General features: G+C 36.0%; 1 protein-coding gene and 1 long non-coding RNA gene across 8 annotated transcripts; both read right to left on the bottom strand.

Annotated features, from left to right (window-relative positions):
• Positions 1–1,889: 1,889 nt before the first annotated feature.
• LOC127661810 (uncharacterized) lies at positions 1,890–8,844 on the bottom strand. 6 transcript variants are annotated; one of them, XR_007972794.1, is made up of 4 exons: positions 8,730–8,796; positions 6,247–6,589; positions 5,282–5,628; positions 1,890–3,674 (listed from the first exon to the last, which is right to left on the bottom strand). It is a non-coding gene; the product is annotated as an uncharacterized LOC127661810 (long non-coding RNA). The 6 variants fall into 6 exon arrangements; XR_007972796.1 differs by lacking the exon at positions 8,730–8,796 and having other exon boundaries at positions 1,892–3,674; positions 6,247–6,292; positions 6,455–8,722; XR_007972792.1 differs by lacking the exon at positions 6,247–6,589 and having other exon boundaries at positions 1,893–3,674; positions 5,282–5,368; positions 5,466–5,628; positions 8,730–8,844.
• A 344-nt stretch (positions 8,845–9,188) lies between these two features.
• On the bottom strand, positions 9,189–18,951 carry LOC127661749 (gastrula zinc finger protein XlCGF57.1-like). 2 transcript variants are annotated; one of them, XR_007972786.1, is made up of 3 exons: positions 18,787–18,951; positions 12,431–14,613; positions 9,189–9,692 (listed from the first exon to the last, which is right to left on the bottom strand). XR_007972786.1 is itself a non-coding variant. In XM_052152607.1 (2 exons), exons 1-2 carry the CDS (start codon positions 18,890–18,892, stop codon positions 13,127–13,129), a joined length of 1,593 nt encoding a protein of 530 aa, XP_052008567.1. In that variant the 5' UTR covers positions 18,893–18,951; the 3' UTR covers positions 9,189–13,126. The 2 variants fall into 2 exon arrangements, 1 of the variants encoding a protein (XP_052008567.1); XM_052152607.1 differs by having other exon boundaries at positions 9,189–14,613.
• Between the last annotated feature and the right edge of the window lie 855 nt (positions 18,952–19,806).

Below are 19,806 nucleotides of genomic sequence, written 5' to 3'. Positions count from 1 at the left end.
TAGCTTCAATCAAATATGGTGGCTACATAGATAATGTCAAATCTTATTGGTTCTTGTGTCATGATGTTTGGTCACGAGACGCAATAAGAGATCTGGAGTTTTTGATGTCGGTGTAAAAAGCTGTTATTCTTTTCATTACACCAAGTGATTGTTTCATTTCAGAAGACTTGCAATCTAGTGCATGGGTCATATTGTTTATTTTTACAGTGGTTTTATTAGTTAAAGGAATATTCCAGGTTTAACACGTCAAGCTCAATCACAGATATTTGTGGCAAATATTGATTACCAAAAAATGTATTTAGACTTTTCCCTCCTTTTCTTTGATAAAAGCAAAAATCATGGTTACAGTGAGGCACTTATAATGGAAGTGAATGGGGCCAATCATTATCTCAAAAGTATAACTACTAAGTATAAGACGTGAACATTTTATATAACACCATTTTCGTGTAATAAAATCACTTACAAACATGTTCTGTGTAAAGTTATCTCCAATTTTACAACATGTCAACATAACGCTGTAAACCATGTAATACCGGTCAACAACGATTTGAACAACTTTAAAGCTCAAATAATACACATGAATTAACAGAGGAATAAAGTGAAGTGCTTTTATAAAATCGTAATCATACATTTCTGCTTTTAAACCCTCCAAAAATTGGCCACATTTACATCTGTTGTAAGTGCCTCACTGTAACCACAACTTTTGCTTCTTTTTAAGGAAAGAAGGGATGAGTTAAAATAATCTTTAGTTTTTTCAACATAATGCCACAAATGCTGTCAATTGAGCTTAACTGGTATTAAACCTAGAATATTCTTTAAGAAGCTTGGTAGGGACACCAGCATTCAAAACACAGCATATATGCTGGTGACGAGCAATTCAACAAGGTGACACCTCCAGATATCCTCTAAACATTTGCTATGCTCATATACAGTACAGGAAAGTTTAAAAGGCCCATTGCTTATTTTACAATTTCGCTACATATATACTGACTATTAACTGAATGAATAAACTTATGACCATCAAATGTCAGCAAACCCACCTGCATTGGAAGAGGGTGTCCAGGTGGCACGGAAAATCCCTCGTAGACACTCACACATGGCAGAGGAAGACACTTACACACTGAACATGCATCATATACAGTATGCAGGTCAAGTGTTTGGCTGGGTCTCTGCCTGGCTTCTGTGAGCAAATCGGTTCCAGCAAGCATGAAGAGAATAGGGTCACTGACTCAGAAAGACGGGGTAAAGAGACTATGTTTCTTTGTTGGGCGGGGGGCAATTTTGACCAAAGGTGAACGAGAGAGTGGGTTACATGGGTGGAGAGAGAAAAAAAGCGATGGATGGACAGACAGAGAGTGAGCAGGCAACAACAGGGAGATATGACAGAATGTTGCATTATCTAGCACTGAGAGTCAGCAGTTTGTGTCCCCCAACTAAAGCTCCTGTCTTTTGTTCACCAGTGAAGTGGCTTTAGTCCCAGCCCATTAGGGCCTTGTTTCCAGGCTTAGTGAGCAACAGCCATCAGGGCTTCTGTCAGACAGAGCTCAACAGCATTCACAATATAATTAAAAGAAAAACACATTCCCTGACTTGCGTAGTCACAAACGGGCACAGGTCTCTGCCAACACCTCTCTGCACTTATTTAACTGGCATTGATTCTCAGTTTAAAAAGTGAGAGCTTAAATCTATAGCAAGAGACATGACAAAACATTATGACATTTCATTTAGGTCTTTAAGCACATTATTAAAACTACAGTGGCCCCAAAAAGTATTTGGACATGTAAGCCATGCTTAAAAAATGTATTGATGAATGTCATTGCCTTTTGGACAAACTAATATCAAACCAAGTGGTATAAAAGACATAGAGCAAAAGATTTCTTCACAAAAATAAGTTTATTAGATTTTTAAATGATAAACAAATAGATATATCATTCAAACATAAGACAAAAGTCAATATAGAGGAATTTTCTGGGTTCAGTACAAGTTAAGCTCAATCAACAGTATTTGTGGCATAATATTGATTACCACAAAAGAATATATATATATTATTTCATTTTTTTTACATTTTGACTCACTCCTCATTTTAAAAAAGGAAAAAAAGAAAGAAAAAGAACAAACTGTGGTTACTCTGAGGCAATGTAAGTAATGGTGCCAATCCATAAATGTTCAAATCAAATGTGTTTAAAAGTATAGCCACAAGGCATAAACATTATACATGTTAATATGATTTTAGTTTGATAAAATTTCTTACTAAACTCATCAGTGTAAAATCATGTATTACAACTTTGTTGCCATGTCGATGCAATGCGGTCAAAGCCACAGTGATTTTATACACAAAAGTCATATAGAATAGAGATTTTATCACACTTAAATGATGTTAACGTTTATAATGTTCACATCTTGTAATTATACTTTTAAAACAACTGGTCCCATTCACTTCCATTCTAATTGCCTTAGTGTAACAGTGATTTTTGCTTTTTTTTCATATAAACAAGGGACAAATCAAAATAATTTTTGTGGTAATTAAAATTATGCCACAAATGCTGTCGATTGAGCTCAACTCGTATTGAACCAGGAATATTCCTTTAATATGATGAACTACATCTGTGCTGACTTCACACATCTGCTCAAAATGATTTTGGGACTAGTTGTTTAAGAAATGTGAAGATACATGTGCATGATTGCTTTGCAAATGGCACTTGGTTTGATATGAGTAAGTAATGTAATTACATTTATACATTTTAAGTATGGCTATTGTGTTCAAACACTTTTTGGAGCAACATTGTGTTTATGTACTATATGTAATAATTCATAATAAGTACACCCAGCATCATTAACCAACAGCCACCCATTTTAAAGATTTTCTAGACAGAGGGAGCTTGAATAATCTTTTTTCATGCATGATTAGACGATCACAGACTTGTAAATAAGGCTCAGACAAATTGTCCAGGCTTAAAAAAAATATATATATAGCGGTTGAGATATATATATATATATATATAGATAGATAGATAGATAGATAGATAGATAGATAGAATGTTAGATGGTGTGAACTCTTTATAAATCATGAATAAAACTTTTATAAACCTTGCATGACAACCCCTTAAAAATGCCCCTCCTAAATTAGCAAGGTCCACACTTTTGTTGTAAGACTTCAGTATGACCTTTATTAGTGAGCCTATTTAAATACACACTAAAATGACAAAATAAAAGTATCTAATAATCACAATACTGAATGCATTTTATCTGCTGTACAGACCATGAAAACATGATTCCTTTGAATCCAGCATTTACCAATTAACTGTTCTTCAATCATCTACTCATGAACAGAATCAGATTCAAAGAGTTATTTATGGCTTTTCTCCACTTTGATGAAACTTACAGTGATTATATATGGACTTTATTTGCCAGTAACCATCTAACACTAGACTAAAAGTTGAGCAATACAAGGACTGAATAAATTAATTAAATAGATTTTTTTTAACTGAATAATTGGCAATGGCCCTGAGGGATCTACAAAAAAGTGAACTGTTCTCAACCATGTACATTTAATACTAGGCAAACAAGTACACAAAATGGGTAGTGTGCAATAAAAAGTCATTCTGGTTATCTTCCAGTAAACCTCCATTTACAAAAGAGTATTCATCGCAAAGACTTGTCCATTCTTGGGCATCCTGAAATGAAAGCACAAACAAAACTGTAACATTTATTTGATTTAGGAATGTTAAAAAATTTATCAAAATTAGGGCTGTCAATCGATTAAAATGTATTAATAATATAAATAATATTACAGATTAATTAATTAAATGTAAGGCATATATAAATGTTTGCTAAGAAATCCCCTTAAATAACAATAATTGATAAATAATGATTAAATAATTATACATATAATATACACTTGTATGGTGTATTTGGAGCTTGATAGTCACAATCACAACGGTCGTATCCAGATGAAAAATGTCATAATGATTTTGAACATCAATTGTGAGTGAATGATGACAAAAAAAATGTAATTTTGGATGAGCTATTATATATTAACATTGCTCCTGCAGCAGTATAAGTGTTTTTTTTTTATTATTATTATTACTTTTTTGGATGTTTTAAAAGTTTCTGAGCATAATATTAATTTGTATGCATTTATTTAACACAGAAAATAACAGAACAATGAAAGCCTAGTGAAAAAAGAGAGAGAGAACCACTGGCTTAGCCAATACAAAAAGTGGCTTTAGAAGGCAATATATTGTTTATTTCCATATTGTTGAACATAAGCCTATCATTGTCCACAGCAATCCATTTTGCAATTCGTCAATCTGTCCTAGTTGAATTTATTATAAGGGCTTTTCTAAGGATGTGTCAATGTAAACTTGTGTCAGAAGGACACTTCCGGAGCGTCTCACTTTGGTTGCGTCGCGTCATACACACAAGGTTTTTAGGGCACTGTACCAAGTTATACCTAGTTTGAAACTTAGAAAAACAATTCTAGAGATTTCTGCATTCGGAAGCCCAACTGTGTATGAATGCAAGAATGTGTTCTCATCTTGTGCTGTCATGTACAAGCCTGAGTTTGTTCTCTATACAGCTACGCATTGCCTATACAGCTGGAGTTTAGCTTACTGCACCCTGCTGAAAACAAATGGTACTTCAAGCTTTAATTGGTCCGATAGTAGGAATATTCCATATTACGGTCCTGGGACATGATTCATGTTATTTTTATATTTTTTTATTTAATGTGTTATTTTTTAATAGAATTTATCGCATATGTTAAGTTGACAGCCCTAATCAAAATATACTTGACTCGTGTACACAGCATTTACCAAACAAAAAATAAGACCGTTCCTGAGGGGAGTTGCACCATAGGACATTCAATTTAGATTAGAATCTCAAAGAGCATCAATTTGAGTGTGTACAACTAAATCACACCTCCACCCTATTTCCCAATGGCTGGTATACACACCCACTCTATCTAGAATACATAAACATACACTTTTGATGTATAGCGGACCCCAGTGTCAGAGTTTATAAGCCTGAAAACCAGGCACTCTGCAAGGTTTGGAGGCCTCCACAGGATTGATGTCTGCACCCTCGTCACCACACCAGTCCACTGACAGAACAGGATGGTAATTAAAGTGCAAAAGATATTACATTCACACAGGCCTAGAGCAACATTGTACCAATGAAACAGAAGTTAAAGGCACTTGACCTCGGGTCACTCCTGGTGTAATACCCCATTGTACAAAATGTACAGTAAAAAAGTTGCTTTGGAAAAGAATGTTGCACTCACACATTGGGTACTGCAGTCAATGTTGTGTGTGTTATTGAAACAGTAGACCTTCCACAAGAGACGAGCCTCTGATGAATCACACATCTCCTGTTTTAACAGAAATATCAGGAAAAAGAGTCAACATTGTGACCACTGGAGGTCAAGTCCCAAAAATTTCAACTAAACACCCAATGAAAATAGTAACTTTTAAATGCAGTATGTAAAACAACCAGTCAGGCCCAGGAAGACTAAGACAGATGAGCTGATAGAAAATTAAAATAGACACAAGATATCCTTGCAGTGGCCCTTAGCTTCCATGGCAGTGCCCAGCCAGAGACACACCCTGGCAGCAACATGTACCACATACACTGTAAAAAAAAAAAAAGAAGGAAAATCTCAATTAACAGATTTTATTCAAGTCAAAATATTAATTCCTATGACAAAATTTACCTGACAAATTAAGTTAAACAAATGAAAGTATTTTTATTGGTTAAATCAAGTAGAAATAGATCTTGAGGCAACAATGGCAGGTTACCCATTTTTAAAACTTGTGAAATATGTATAACTTGTCACTTGTAAAACTTGTTTTCAGTAATTGATACTATTGTAAACAAGTAATATTTGATGTCAGCATTGATTAAACTATTCCGAGAGTGAAGGTGTCCAATTACAAGGGATTATCGAGATACAACAAGAAATATTTGGCTGGTCATGTGATCTCAATATGACGACGCTCATGGGTGTGCACCTTTTGTCCATTTCACAGTAATAATAGACCTTCAAAAACAATCTGTCACTGGAAAACGATGTAATGTAATACAATTTCAATGTAATGATTTAAATGTTTCTATATATGTATATATATATATATATATATATATATATATATATATATATATATTAGTCAGAAATCATGGTTACTTTTGAATTGCTGTTAATGGGAAAATTGCTGTTTTTCCATAACAGTTACTGGTTCCAGCATTTACCTGCAGGGGTTCACGGGGACCGATAGAGCACAACAGTCTGCTGGTTCTGGATGTAAAAATCCCATTAACTTTCTCCATAGGGGAAATTATTTTTAAAGATAACTTATAAATCTTTAAAGACAGACCTACTGTGAGCTCCATTAACAGTCTATTTATTAATCATTGGCATATGCTTCTGTTAAAGCCATTTTGTGTTATTTCAACTTACATTTTTTAAAAGCATGTTTCATTGAGGAATTTCTGAAGATCTATAGTACCCATAATCCTGAAGAGAAACGATTCACCAATCAGCCAACAAAGCCCGCCAAACGAGCCTAGCAGCGACTGCCCACTTCGTGACATACTGCAAATTACACAAATATATTTGTGTACATTTGTAATAATGAGAATAGGGGTGCAACTACCCATTTACGGGGGGTATGCGATATTGGCCCTGTTCCAAATGGCACATGATTTGGACTGATGCGGTTTTGAGGCCTTCATTTGCACGTTCCCGCCAAGTCCATGAGACCGTAGGGTGTCCCATTTGACATTTTAGCATCTGATGAGTGCTCGCGAGCGCCCCCTTTGCACCCTTCGGCTGAGTCCGCATCAGTGTGGGCTCCACAGTGGACTATTACCCTATAAAAGTCACCACTACTGATCCTCTCAACCAATCACAGCGGACTGGAGTTTCCGAGCCAGAGAACAAACATGGAGAACGAGGCGATGATCAATCGCAAATTTAAAATGTATTTTAATCATTGTTTTTTACTGATTTTTAATGGCGGATCACTTGCTTATCATATGTATATAGTATCATTTTTAAGTCTGATGTGTAGAACTGGTTCAAAACGTTGTTTTATTTATTTTAATTACTCCCATTAAATTTATTGAATAGTTTTTCTTGGGGAAGTTTTACGTTAATAAAAGTAGGTAACAACATTAAACCTTTGCTCTTGATGTTTCAAAGAGGATATTAGAATTACTATGAGTCTCTAAAATATAAAGACAGGAGAGAATAATTTAATGCACATTATAAATTAAACTTATGTTTATTGATATAGCATCATTCGGTCTAACAGTGATATTTATACCAGCAAAAGTGTGGCAGTGTGTATTTTATAACTATTTTTGCGAAATATATGGCGGTCTGTTCTCTCTAAACATTTTACTGTGTTCGAAGCACCTTCCCTTAAAATCCATGAGTCTGAATCATGTTTATTTGTTCTCTAAAGATTTATAAGGATGAGGTTTTGTTGATGTAGTTATATGTGCGTTTTGTTTTTTAGAGGTTCTTGCTTAAATGATCTAATGCTTTGTTGTGAGTGTGTTGCTTGAAATTATTTACTAAAAACAAATATTCAATAGTGAGTTTAAAGTGTGTTCCTTTATCATATCTCTCAATGCCATAACCCTTTACAAATATTAATTTGTAAAACTGTATGTATATAAAAACAGTTTAAAAAAATGCATCATCTGATTGAAGTTTGTTCCAAATGCACACTTTAACCACTCATGCCCACTCATGGACTTGCTGACTAACGCCCAATCGGAAGACCGCAAGGGCAGAGGGTGCCATTTGGGGCAGGGCCATTGACTTTGGATTGGGGGAGGGGATGGGCCCCTTGAACATTTTTTCCTTTCAGGGGGTGGGGTCATGTTGGCGCTCCTTTGTGTGGCGCCCCTATGCATTGCATACACACATACATTTTCACGGCTGAATACTAAACCAAGACGGCTAAAAAAGTGGCCGGGCACTGCCTGTTGCGCCTGACCCCATTGAGATCTGCAGGTGGCAGATTTGAGGACTACATGCCATCTGGTGTAAAGTATCCATTACTGCATGCCAGACGAAGAGGATTAACTGTTAGTTTTGATTGAAACGGTCTTTATATAACACCGTGTAACGAGGCAGGAATATGAATAATCTTACAAAAAATCTTTATAATCACAAACTGACAATAAAACGAAATGGGATATTACAATTGTAGTATCTAATTTCACTAATGAAAACACAAATCTTTAGAAAGAGTAAAAAATCAACAAGTGTATAGACTAATGCCCAATCGATGGCATTCGTTCTGACGTCAGTTTAAAACGATCAAAAATTACTATACCTGACAAATATTAAACATTTTCATTAATTACTCAAAGAAAAACACTTGAATGAGCAACACCCGCCCACGATGGTCTGATTATATTAGATGTGCCATACGCATGTCCTGTAAACCACTGTATCGTTTCAATTCTTAGTCCATTTTAAATATGCATTTCTTTAAAAGTACTACATTATGCAGACATCTATTGTTGTTCCCCCCGCGGCTCAATTCTTCAGTTCTCGGCTGAAGGTCATCTTGACTTGACTAATTATCGTCAATTAGGAATATAATTAGACTCCCTGCAGCACCATCGAAGATCGCCGAAGGCGTAAATATTAACAGAAGAGAATACAATTTTCACACAAATCATCTATTATTGAATAAATACATAAAAATACTCACCGCCATCTTAAGCTCCTTGTGTGGAGCGCAACACGCCCCGACTGAATGGAAATAGAACACACGTCAAGAACTGTCGCTCCGCCCCACCGTTCAGACTGCATCTGGACTTCTCACAAAAATGACCAACTATAATACTCATTTCGCGTTCATGTGTGGATCCATAAAATGTCCCACACAAAGAGAGGGTGCTAATGGGAAAGTGCACAATGATAATGACCGGTCAAACTTGGATGAGAAGGGAAATATTCACAGTGTTACAACTAGCCTGCTCCGTTAGCTACTGTTCGGTCTACCCTAGATCAAATCTCGGGTAATAGATGAAAAACAAAACAAACAAACAAACACCAAATAATAGGCCAATTAAATATATAAAATGCTACATTATAATTTTAAAACATAAGTGATAATTATAAATCAGAATCAGCTTTATTGGCAAGTATGCTTCCACATACAAGGAATTTGTCTTGGTGACAGAAGCTTCTAGTGCACAAACAATACAACAACAAGACAGAGATAATAATAAGACTAAAAAAAAACTGAATAAAGTATATATAGAATCTGTTATATACAGATGCAAGGGAATGCACTGAATGCATGGATCAATATAAACAGACTAAGCTGTGTATTGCACATAATTATTGCTCATGAGATGGATAGCCTGAGGGAAAAAACTGTTCCTGTGTCTGACAGTTCTGGTGTTCAGAGCTCTGTAGCGCTGGTCAGAAGGCAACAGTTCAAAAAGGTAGTGGGCAGGGTGAGTGGGGCCCAGAGTGATTTTTCAAGCCTTTTTCCTCACTCTGGATGTGTAGGGCAGGGGGCAACCAATAATCCTCTAAGCAGTCCGAACTGTCCTTTGTATTCTTCTGAAATTTTTAATTTTAATTAATTCAGATACATTTTACACATTTCTAGAACAAATATGTGGTCATGTTTCATAAATATAACAGATAGTTTTTTCGCCATCTACCTGGAAAAAAAGGAAAGTTAAATGTTACAACGTGCTACATAGCTACATTGAAACGTTACCATATGACAGCATAAAATCCCCCCTAACAACTAGTCTACATCTGATCTAATTAAAAGAAATAAAAGATAAATACAAATATTGTCAATAAAAGCCATTTATTATCTTTGTCATATATAATATAGCAATAACTTTGACACTTGACAATGAATACACAACAAAGCCACAGCATTATAATGCATGGATTGATGACACAACACACCCACACACACACATGCACAAAGGGGACTTATGTAAATTACATGTCTGACTGCATGGAATTGCATATAGTTTGTACTTATTGGGGCAGGTTGTAATGCAGTCTTACAATATGCCCCATCAGCATAACAGGGATTTAAACCTGACTAGTCACTGCTGGCTAGCTGAGAATTAAAATGCTAGCTAACAGATTGGAGATTAAAATTATGCTAATTAAACTTCTAACTGGCCACCCTTTTTCTCTCTCTCAGAGTTGAATGAGAGGCAGCATTACCAAGCTAATAATAATGACTGAGTGCTTTCTGTGTCATGGTTATTTATTACGACTGTGCACTTACAGAGTCAATTGCAAGATTAAACCTATTTGGTCTATAGTCCTATTTGGATGAGCATTTACAACTAACCTGGTAAAGGGCATCTGTGAGTGGTATGAGGACAGTTATGGTGATATTTTACATTTGCATGTTAACTGTTGAAAAAAATTGTTCATGTAAAACAAAATCATGGAGAGCCTGCTAATATCTGAAATGCATCCAGGACCTGCCATTAAAAGTTAAATGCAGTTTATTATACAGTTTAAAGTTCAATAAATAGTAATTTTACATTTAAAGCAACATTTTACATAAACATACCAATCGAAATGAAGAGTTTTATATATTCTAGTAAAAAAAAGAAAAATCAACATAAAAAAAGTTTGGATATAGTTATGGAAATATTTATTTTGATGTCTATTAATAAGAATTTTGAAGAAAATAATTTCCCCATGGCTCTTTCAGGGTGAATGTTAAAGGGTTTAAGGTACACTCAGTCATTTTTTCCTCATTAAAAAAGTTCAAATTCAAAAGACATTAATTTAAATTTTGCAATATATGACCACTTACATTAAAATTAATACTCCAGTCATATCAGTAACCTTTTAAAAGCTATTTTTATTCTAAACTCAGCAAAAAAAGAAACGTTCCTTTTTCAGGACACTGTATTTAATGATAATTTTGTAAAAATCATGTAATAAATACTACATGATTGAGTGTGTGTGTGTATGTTATTATTTACTCACTCGTATCAAATCCATATTACCTTCTTTTAAGGAACACAGTTGTTAGGAACTGACATTCTCGGTCACCATTCACTTTCATTTACTTTTTTTTTCTCTCCATCTCTCCATAATTCATGAATGGTGACTGAAGCTGTCAATCCCTAACATTCTGTCTAATATTGTTTTGTGTTCAACAGAAGACAGCAAATGGGTAAATGATGTTAATTTTTGGGTGAACTATTACTCACCCATCCTTTTGATGAATGTATCTCATTCTTTATGTAAATGTTAAAAAATGGTTGTACACTGCATGGACAAAAAATAAATAAAAAAATACATTTGGATTTAAATAAGCAGATACTTAAGAGCCTATGATCGGATCATTATTGAAGTGATTCATATTTTTCAGATGGCAGCAATTCTTTTAACCCTAACTGATGCAGTGTGTAGCTTTGTGAATGAAATGTGGTTGGAAAAATTCTTGAATGATCATGATCAGAGATCACTAATTTACTTGAAGTCACATTGTAAAAAATTTACAGAACTCACAGCTATGTTTAATAGTGAAAGTAAGAGCATTTCCACACACACACAATGTGGAGAGAACTTACAGGATTGGGACTAAACAGCTGTCTGGCCACAAGAAAGCCACTTGTTAGTGAGGCTAATCAGAAAAATGACTTCAGTTTGCTAGAGAGCATAAAGATTGGACTGTGGAGTAATGGAAAAAGGTCTGATAAGTCCAGATTTATCTTATTCCAAATCGATTGGCGTGTCAGGGTAAGAAGGGAAGCACATGAAGCGATGCACCCATCATGCATAGTACCCACTGTACAAGGCTCTGGAGGCAGTGTTATGATCTGGGGTTGCTTCAATTGGTCAGGTCTAGGCTCAGCAATATTATGTGGCAATAAAATTATGTCAGCTGACTGCCTGAATATACTATATGACCAGTTTATCCCATCAATGGGTTTTTTCTTCCCTGATGGCACAGGCATATTCCAGGATGAAAATGCCTAGATTCATTGAGCTCAAATTGTGAGTGGTTCAGGGAGCAAAATTAATATTTTTTCCAACTAAATATTAGAGTATGCGTCTTTTTTTTGGCCAGGCAGTGTATATTTATGTAAGGTTACATAAGTTAAAATACTAAATACTAGAAAGACTTTCACTTTCATCCATTATTATTTTATCTTTTGTTTTATTATAAATTTCCTATGACTCTGACAAGGAGGAGGGCGGGGCCAGGCTGTGACAACGCATGCCCGGCCCCCAATTGGGCTAATCAGCCGAGGAGAGGGATAAGTGCAACGAGATACAGCATTTCGAGAGAGAGAGAGAGAGAGAGAGAGAGAGAGAGAGAGAGAGAGAGAGAGCTACAGGAAGCTGCCCTGTATGCGTTTATGTTTGTGTGTCTTTGTGTTTAGGTTTATTAAACATTACTTTGATGCTTCGTCCGGTTCCCACCTCCTCCTTTCCATTGAACCCTGATACATTGGTGCCAAAGCCCAGGAAGGAGGGATGGTGGGGCCGCTGCCAGGGGCGGAGGAGTTCCCTACCGGCTGCTGAAACATGCAGGGGTGTTCTGTCCGCCAGGGGTCGGATGACTGGCTCCGGTCCACCCGGGGAGGAGTGGCTGTTGTCCACCAGAGGGTGGGAAGTGATCAAGGACCAGGCAACGGTGTGTCTGGGAACCGACGAGTACGTTTTTCCTCTCTCTCCTCTCATCCTCTCACTGTCGCTCCGCTTTGGCCTTTCCCTCTCCTCTTTTAGTTGTTTTGTTTTTCCCTCCCCTTGTCTCCTTCCCAGGTCGCAGAGGGCAGGGAAGGCCTACTGATAAGTGGGGCTGGAAGGGCAGCCCCGGAAAGGCCGGAGGGAGAGGGGGTACGTACAAGGCAAAGGAGAGATGAGTGTGACAAGGAGTAATCAGCCGAGGAGAGAGATAGGTACAACGAGATGTGGCAGTTCGAGAGAGGGCTACAGGCAGCTGCCCTGTATGTGTTTATGTTTGTGCATTTTTGTGTTTAAATTAATTAAAACATTACTTTGATGCTTCGTCCGGTTCCCGCCTCATTCTTTCCCAACCTTAACCTTGTTACAATGACATATAATTTACATTGGAAATGACATGCAGTTTGTTCACTCCAGTTCTGGGCAACAATTTGTTCTATGAATCTTTACAGACTTAAAATAGGGAAATCTCTTCCCACATGAAGTGCAGCTGTATGGCTTCTCTCCAGTATGCGCTCTCTTGTGTACTTTCAGTTGTCCTGAACAAGTGAAACTCTTTCCACATATTAGACACTTGTATGGTCTTTCACCAGTATGGATTCTTCTGTGTCGTTCCAAATTAGTTTTTCTAGAAAACACCTTTCCACAATCTAAGCAGACATGAGCTCTAATAGCAATATGTTCTTTCTGCTGCTCTTTAAAATGCTTTTCTTCAAGAGAACACAAGCACGCCTTCTCATTTTCACAAATTCTCATGTGGATTTTTTCAGCTGATGCAGAAGTCAAATTTGTACCACACTGATCACTTGTAATTGACCTTACTTCAGCGTGAGCGCAAAGATGAATTTTGATAAGTTTTGCCTGTCTGAAGCTCTTCCCACACTGATGGCACATGAAAGGTTTCTCTACAGTATGAATTTTAATGTGCTTATCAAGGCTGTTTTTATTTCCGAAACACTTCCCACACTGGAAACATGTAAAAGGCTTCTCTCCAGTGTGAATTCTCATGTGAGTATTTAAGTTGCTTTTACGTGCGAAACACATCCCACACTGGAGGCATGTGAAAAGGCTCTCTCCTGTGTGAAATTTCATGTGCATATTAAAGGTTTCTTTATATCCAAAATTCTTCCCGCACTGGAGGCATGTAAATGGCTTCTCTCCAGAGTGAATTCTTATATGAGAATTAAGTTGATATTTAGTTAATAAACTCTTTCCACACTGATGGCATACATATGGCTTCTCTACAGTGTGAGTTGTCATGTGCAAGTTAAGTTCGCTTTTATGCCTGAAACTCGTCCCACACTGATCACATGGAAAAAGGTTCTCTCCAGTGTGAATCCTCAAGTGACTAGAAAAAGTTTCTTTCAATGTAAATCTTTTTCCACACTGAGGGCAAGAGAAAGGGTTCACTCCAGTGTGAATTTTCATGTGCCTATTAAAGTCTACTTGAAATGAGAAACTCTTCTCACACTGAAGACAAATGAAAGGCTTCTCTCCAGCGTGAATTCTCATATGTGCGTCAAGACCACTTTTCCACTTGAAGCTCTTCCCACATTGGGAGCATCTGTAAGGCTCCTCTCCAGTGTGATGCCTCATGTGTTGGTCAAGTCCACTTTTATATTTGAAACTCGTTCCACACCGATCGCATGTAAAAGGCTTCTCTCCAGTGTGAATTCTCATGTGAGATTTAAGGTTTGCTTTCTTGCTGTAACTCTTTCCACATTGAGAGCAGGTCAAAGATTTTTTTGTTGCTTTTGTTTTTTGTATGAAATTCTTTTCAGACTGTGAGCAGCTAAAACCATTTTCTTCCGTTGTGAAATGATGAGGCTTCAGAAACGGATGTTTCTCCTCCACTACATTCAGTTCATCACTCTCCTGTTTCAGTTCCATTACGTCTAAAATAAAAATATAAAACTGTCAACATTTTGAGGGACAAATATGAAATGAAAGGAAATAAAACATTTAAAACTATCTTTTATCAGTTCAAAACACATCTTGCTCATGTTACTGCCAACAAATCTGCTAGACACTTGCAATTCAGGGTTATGATCATTTAAACATATATTTCAAATAAATGTTATATATTGTACATGTTACATTTTTATATATTTGGATTATTCGTTTATTTATTACTTAATTTTTCTTAATTTAAACTTAAATTGGCAAGCAATCTGCGGAAGAATACTTGACTCGAGTCATGTTTCGGCACTGCTCTTATGGCGGATGAATCTCATGATTTTAGTTCACCTTGACTTTGCCGGTGTGTGATCTTGACTTGGAGATATTCAGAGCTGGAGTCATAATGTCCTATTTTCATGTTTATATTATGTTATTCAATTAAACATTTAAAACTGAAATATGACTTGCTTTGTTGAAGATAAACAACACTCGTATCCACATATTTTTTATGAATTCATTTTACACTTATAGCTCTTCTCTGACACTACACTCAAAGCACTTTTACATAGAGAACAGGGGACTCAATAACTACCAGTATATTTTTTATAGGATTATTCAAGTGTTTTATCTACTATTAATGTTTGTATTGTACTACACTTATCAATTTAATAGGTGATACTCATAATATGGCTGATACAAGTTCAATGGAAGACTTTATTATTGTTATATTATATTGTACAGCCTCAGTTGATAATGCAAGTGAACCATAATACTACAATAGTATGTCTATGTAATGCACACAATAACTGAAATCATAAATAAGGATTCAATAATGAAGGGATAAAATATGCTTTATTAAACATGAAAATAATATGCTTACATATGCAATATAACAATTACAAGAAGTCAATTTCAGAAGTCATATTTAGTAGTAAACATGTCACAGTAACTTCACCAGACAACGTAGATACATCGCGATCGGTTAACATACGAGTAATGTTTGATTCATACAAACAACCACTACCAGACAACAAATCCAAGCATTACAGCTGGTAAACAACTTCGCCAAACATATAACATAAAAATCCATCCAGATTTCTGTGATGCTGTCTGGAACTGTGTGAGTGTGACTGACAGAACTTAGATTCTTTCTTCTTTTTAACAGCGACTTGCAAACTAAAACAATGCATTACCGCCATCTACTGTTCCATGGACGAGACAGCCGGTTCTTCTTTCCTAAGTTTAAGGACATGACGTAATGACACAATGATGTATGTCATAAGCCAGTGATTTTGCACCAAATCCTACCCAAATTTAAACAAAAATTTTAAATCTACACCTTTGTTTTTTTGCCACATATTTAATAAAATATAAAAATATTACATTACATTTGGTGCTTGGAAATGATCAAGCTGTTATCTTGCTGACATCTGAGGATTTGGGCATAACTGTGATTCAATAACAGCGGCTTTCTGGGGGTGTAGTTTAAGTTTTGGTTGAGTTCTGGTGTGGCAGCCAAAAACTGTTTGCCTGTTTGCTATGTCAATAAAAGTCACATGTAAGCAAGCTGTCCCCTTATTGGTCACTATGTTTGTTCACTGTTCCAGGATTAAGCTCATCCATTGATATACTGGTTAAAATGATATGCCTGTAAAAAATATGTCAACCGTTACAAATTTTAGAGAATTTGAGCATCGTGAGTTAGAGTGCTCCAAATACAAATGATCCACCACTCGGATGGAAAGTTGTAAAGTTTCAGTCGTGGTTATTTTTATCCATCATTAGTTGCTTTTGCATTATTTCTCCTTTGAAAACGGTCTATTCTCACAGATCTCTCTCCCCCTCTCTTGCACATACACACAAGCACACACACAAACAGCAAAGCAGTGTAAAAAAAAAAAAATATTTGTCAAAAAGTTGATGAGCACAGAATGAGGTTGGTTTCACATATAATATGTTTTAAGTGAACCAAACCCAGTTCAGTTCAAGTGAACCAGAAAGGGAACCAGCTGCAAATGGCCTCATTGCTTTTGGTGTTCACAATGTAAGTGGACTTAAAAGAGGACCGAGTTTCTTTTTTGGTCCTCTTCACATTATTGTGATTTCAGACCCCTTGTTGTTCACACCAAAGCTCCTTAAGAACTCAGACCCCATTGCAGCTAGGGCTGTCATGATTATTAATTTGGCTGACACTTTTTCATAAAAAATTGCGATTATTATAAGCAAATTTTCATACTTCTTAAGGTTCACGTATGCTTATGACAGATACGCCTACACCTTAAGAAGTAATTTATAAATATTTAACTTGCAATCATATAATAAAATGGGGCTATATGATTACTTTTAAGTAGGGTGACTATATTCTGGTTTTCCAAAAAGAAGACACTTTTTTTTTTCTTCACCAGGCATGTTATTACATAAATAAATATATATAAATAAATCAAGATTTCCAACATTCTTTTGAATGTACTAAAATAAAATATTCGATGCCATGGTTGTACCTTCATTTACTATTACTATTATTTTGAATGGACATGGAAAATGAAGCAATGTGATAACAAATTTACCTGGTCACAAAAAGTAGTTCGTTAATTTACCTGATGAACTTTCACCTGTTGCTGACCCTTTATGCTTCGCAGAGATAATGTGTGTTTCTAAATCACTTGCACCTTAATTAGCAACTGACAGATAAGTGCAGCTTTACATGTTATACATTCTGCTTCCCACGGATCTCGACCTGGACGAGAGCATGGACATTTTTTGTGTAAATTTGCACTTTAATTTGGGCATTGTTTCCACTCAGCTGTCATTTACTGCTACTGTCAAGCAACTGTTTGATAACACAACAGTGTTTGGCCAATAGTTGCTGCAAGCCTCTTTTAATCGACCAATTGTGTGCGAGAAGGCGGGACTTACAAAGCTGGTTTAAAGCAATGCAAATGCGCACACACAATGAAATATTAGACCAGATGCACATCATGATGCAACTAAAGAACATTTTTGTAAATTTAGAAATCCCGGCCGGACGCTTTTCTAACATGTCTGGTAAAATGAGGACGTATAGTCACCCTATTTTAAGGCTTTAAAAATTTTACATTTTTCATTAAAATAATTGCACAGGGATAGAGTGTCATAAAAAAAGCAAAACGTTATTTGTTATATAATTTCTGAAACACAGACAACAACACCAATTATATTACATTATGCAATAGTAATAATACTGTATTTCTGTCCTAAATTCGTCAATCTCTCACATTATGTTAAGGCTCTCAGATAAAACCTACAAACACTTATTTCGCATGAAAGAAAACGTAATTCTATGTGCATTTGAAAATATGTTTCTTTATCATCTCGAAAGTAGCCTAATGTAGCAAGCAAGCATCTCTTACTGCGTGTCATTTACATTGTGTGTTAATTAAATGAAAACTATAAAAATACTCGCTTGCATTTCCGTGGGAGTTTGACTCAAACCTCCGTAGATGTTACCCCCATCAGAGCACTTTAAAGCGGTTCATCTGAACGCGCTGATCTGCTCTGAATCGGTTCGTTATTTTTTGATGCTCAAAATCACGTCATGGTAACCACAGTATATCCATATTTGCTTAAAATTCCCATCTGTGGACAGTAGATGGTGACTGGAATATTAAGTTTGTAATGCAGCTATATCAAGCCTCAAGGCACTTGTCATAAAATGTAACTGGTACATCTTCGCTTTCACGTCGCATAAATCAATCGAACCACAAAAGGACCCACAAACAAACCGCTATATGGTCCTTTTAGTGGTACCTGTGACCTCTTGGGTTGTTCACGTACACGTTATACTGCGTATATATATTACGTTTGAGCAAAACGTACTAGGTGTGAAGTGCGGCTGGGTTTTGGCCCGTTTCTTTGGTGGATACGGTTTACATTCGGTATGTGTGCTTTTGGGCCAATATTGGACCATAATTCCATACGGTATGTGGGCCAAACTCTAATTTTGCTATTTGGGTGTGATGAGGGTGACAAGGTTATTTCTCTTATAGCTATTATAACTACCCACCTGGACCGTTTTGCTGCTAAAATACGGAGAAATAACCGTACCTTACGAGACATTGCAGCCAAATACGTGACAGTTGGCAACCTTATCATAAGTAGTGAATAATAAAGAATCAATAATATATACCAACCTATTTGTTCTGATGTATCTTCATATTTCATGTTGCATAATTCTCCATAACACACGTCTTCACTCTCCTCTTTAATTAACTCCATCTTGTCAATAGTGTTACACATGGGGTAACCATGAAAGCGCTTTATCTCTTTTATTGGCGCTCTTGTTTATCCTCCCCGAGTGCCGCCATGTTCGCGTGACGTCATACGCATTACCAAGCTGCGCTCTTGATTGGATGGATCACGGTTTGCTTTCCGTCCTTCGTCGCTTCATGTGGTTGTCGTTCATTTTCTCCCTTAATAAAATCGCATCAGAATGACAGAACCCCTCCTTTTAAACTGTTTTTATATTATAATTGTCTATTTTTGCTGCATTGTGACACAAATCAAGCATTACGGCAATTTGAGTTTGAAAAAAGCAATCAAACCAGATGATTGCAACACACTCCCAGAAGTTTGGGAGAGTCGAGTTTTTACCACTGTGTAACAACACAATTTCTTCAAACTAGAATCTCGCAACACTAATTAAAGGGATTGTTCACCCAAAAATGGAAATGCAGTCATTGTTTACTCGCACCTTTGTTGTTGTAACCATATATGACTTTCTTTCTTAACACAAAGGGAGAAATTGCAACAAATGTTGTGCACTGTGATGTCATACAATGGCAGTTTATGGAGACCACATCTTCAAGCATCAAAAGGACACAAAAGTATAATTTATAAGTGTAATAAATGATTCCATGAGACTCATGATTGTTTTTAAAGCATATGATAAAGTTTGGTGTGAATTAAACTGAAATCGAATATATTATGTATAGGGCTGTCAATCGAAAAATTTTAATCGAATTAATTACACGGTGTTCCGATTAATTAATCTTGATTAATCGCATATACAAATATTTGCTTAAAGTTACCTTTAAATATTACAAAATTATATATATATATATATATAAATAAAAAAAAATTAAGACATAATAATAATTATGATAATTGAAATGCATTACATTCTTGTAGCAGAAGAGTTAATCATTGATAAA

The sequence above is a fragment of the Xyrauchen texanus genome, chromosome 21 (genome assembly GCF_025860055.1).
Source record: "Xyrauchen texanus isolate HMW12.3.18 chromosome 21, RBS_HiC_50CHRs, whole genome shotgun sequence".
NCBI lineage: Eukaryota > Metazoa > Chordata > Actinopteri > Cypriniformes > Catostomidae > Xyrauchen > Xyrauchen texanus.
The sequence above is the reverse complement of the archived record's forward strand: the minus strand, read 5'-3'. Positions and strand labels throughout refer to the sequence as shown.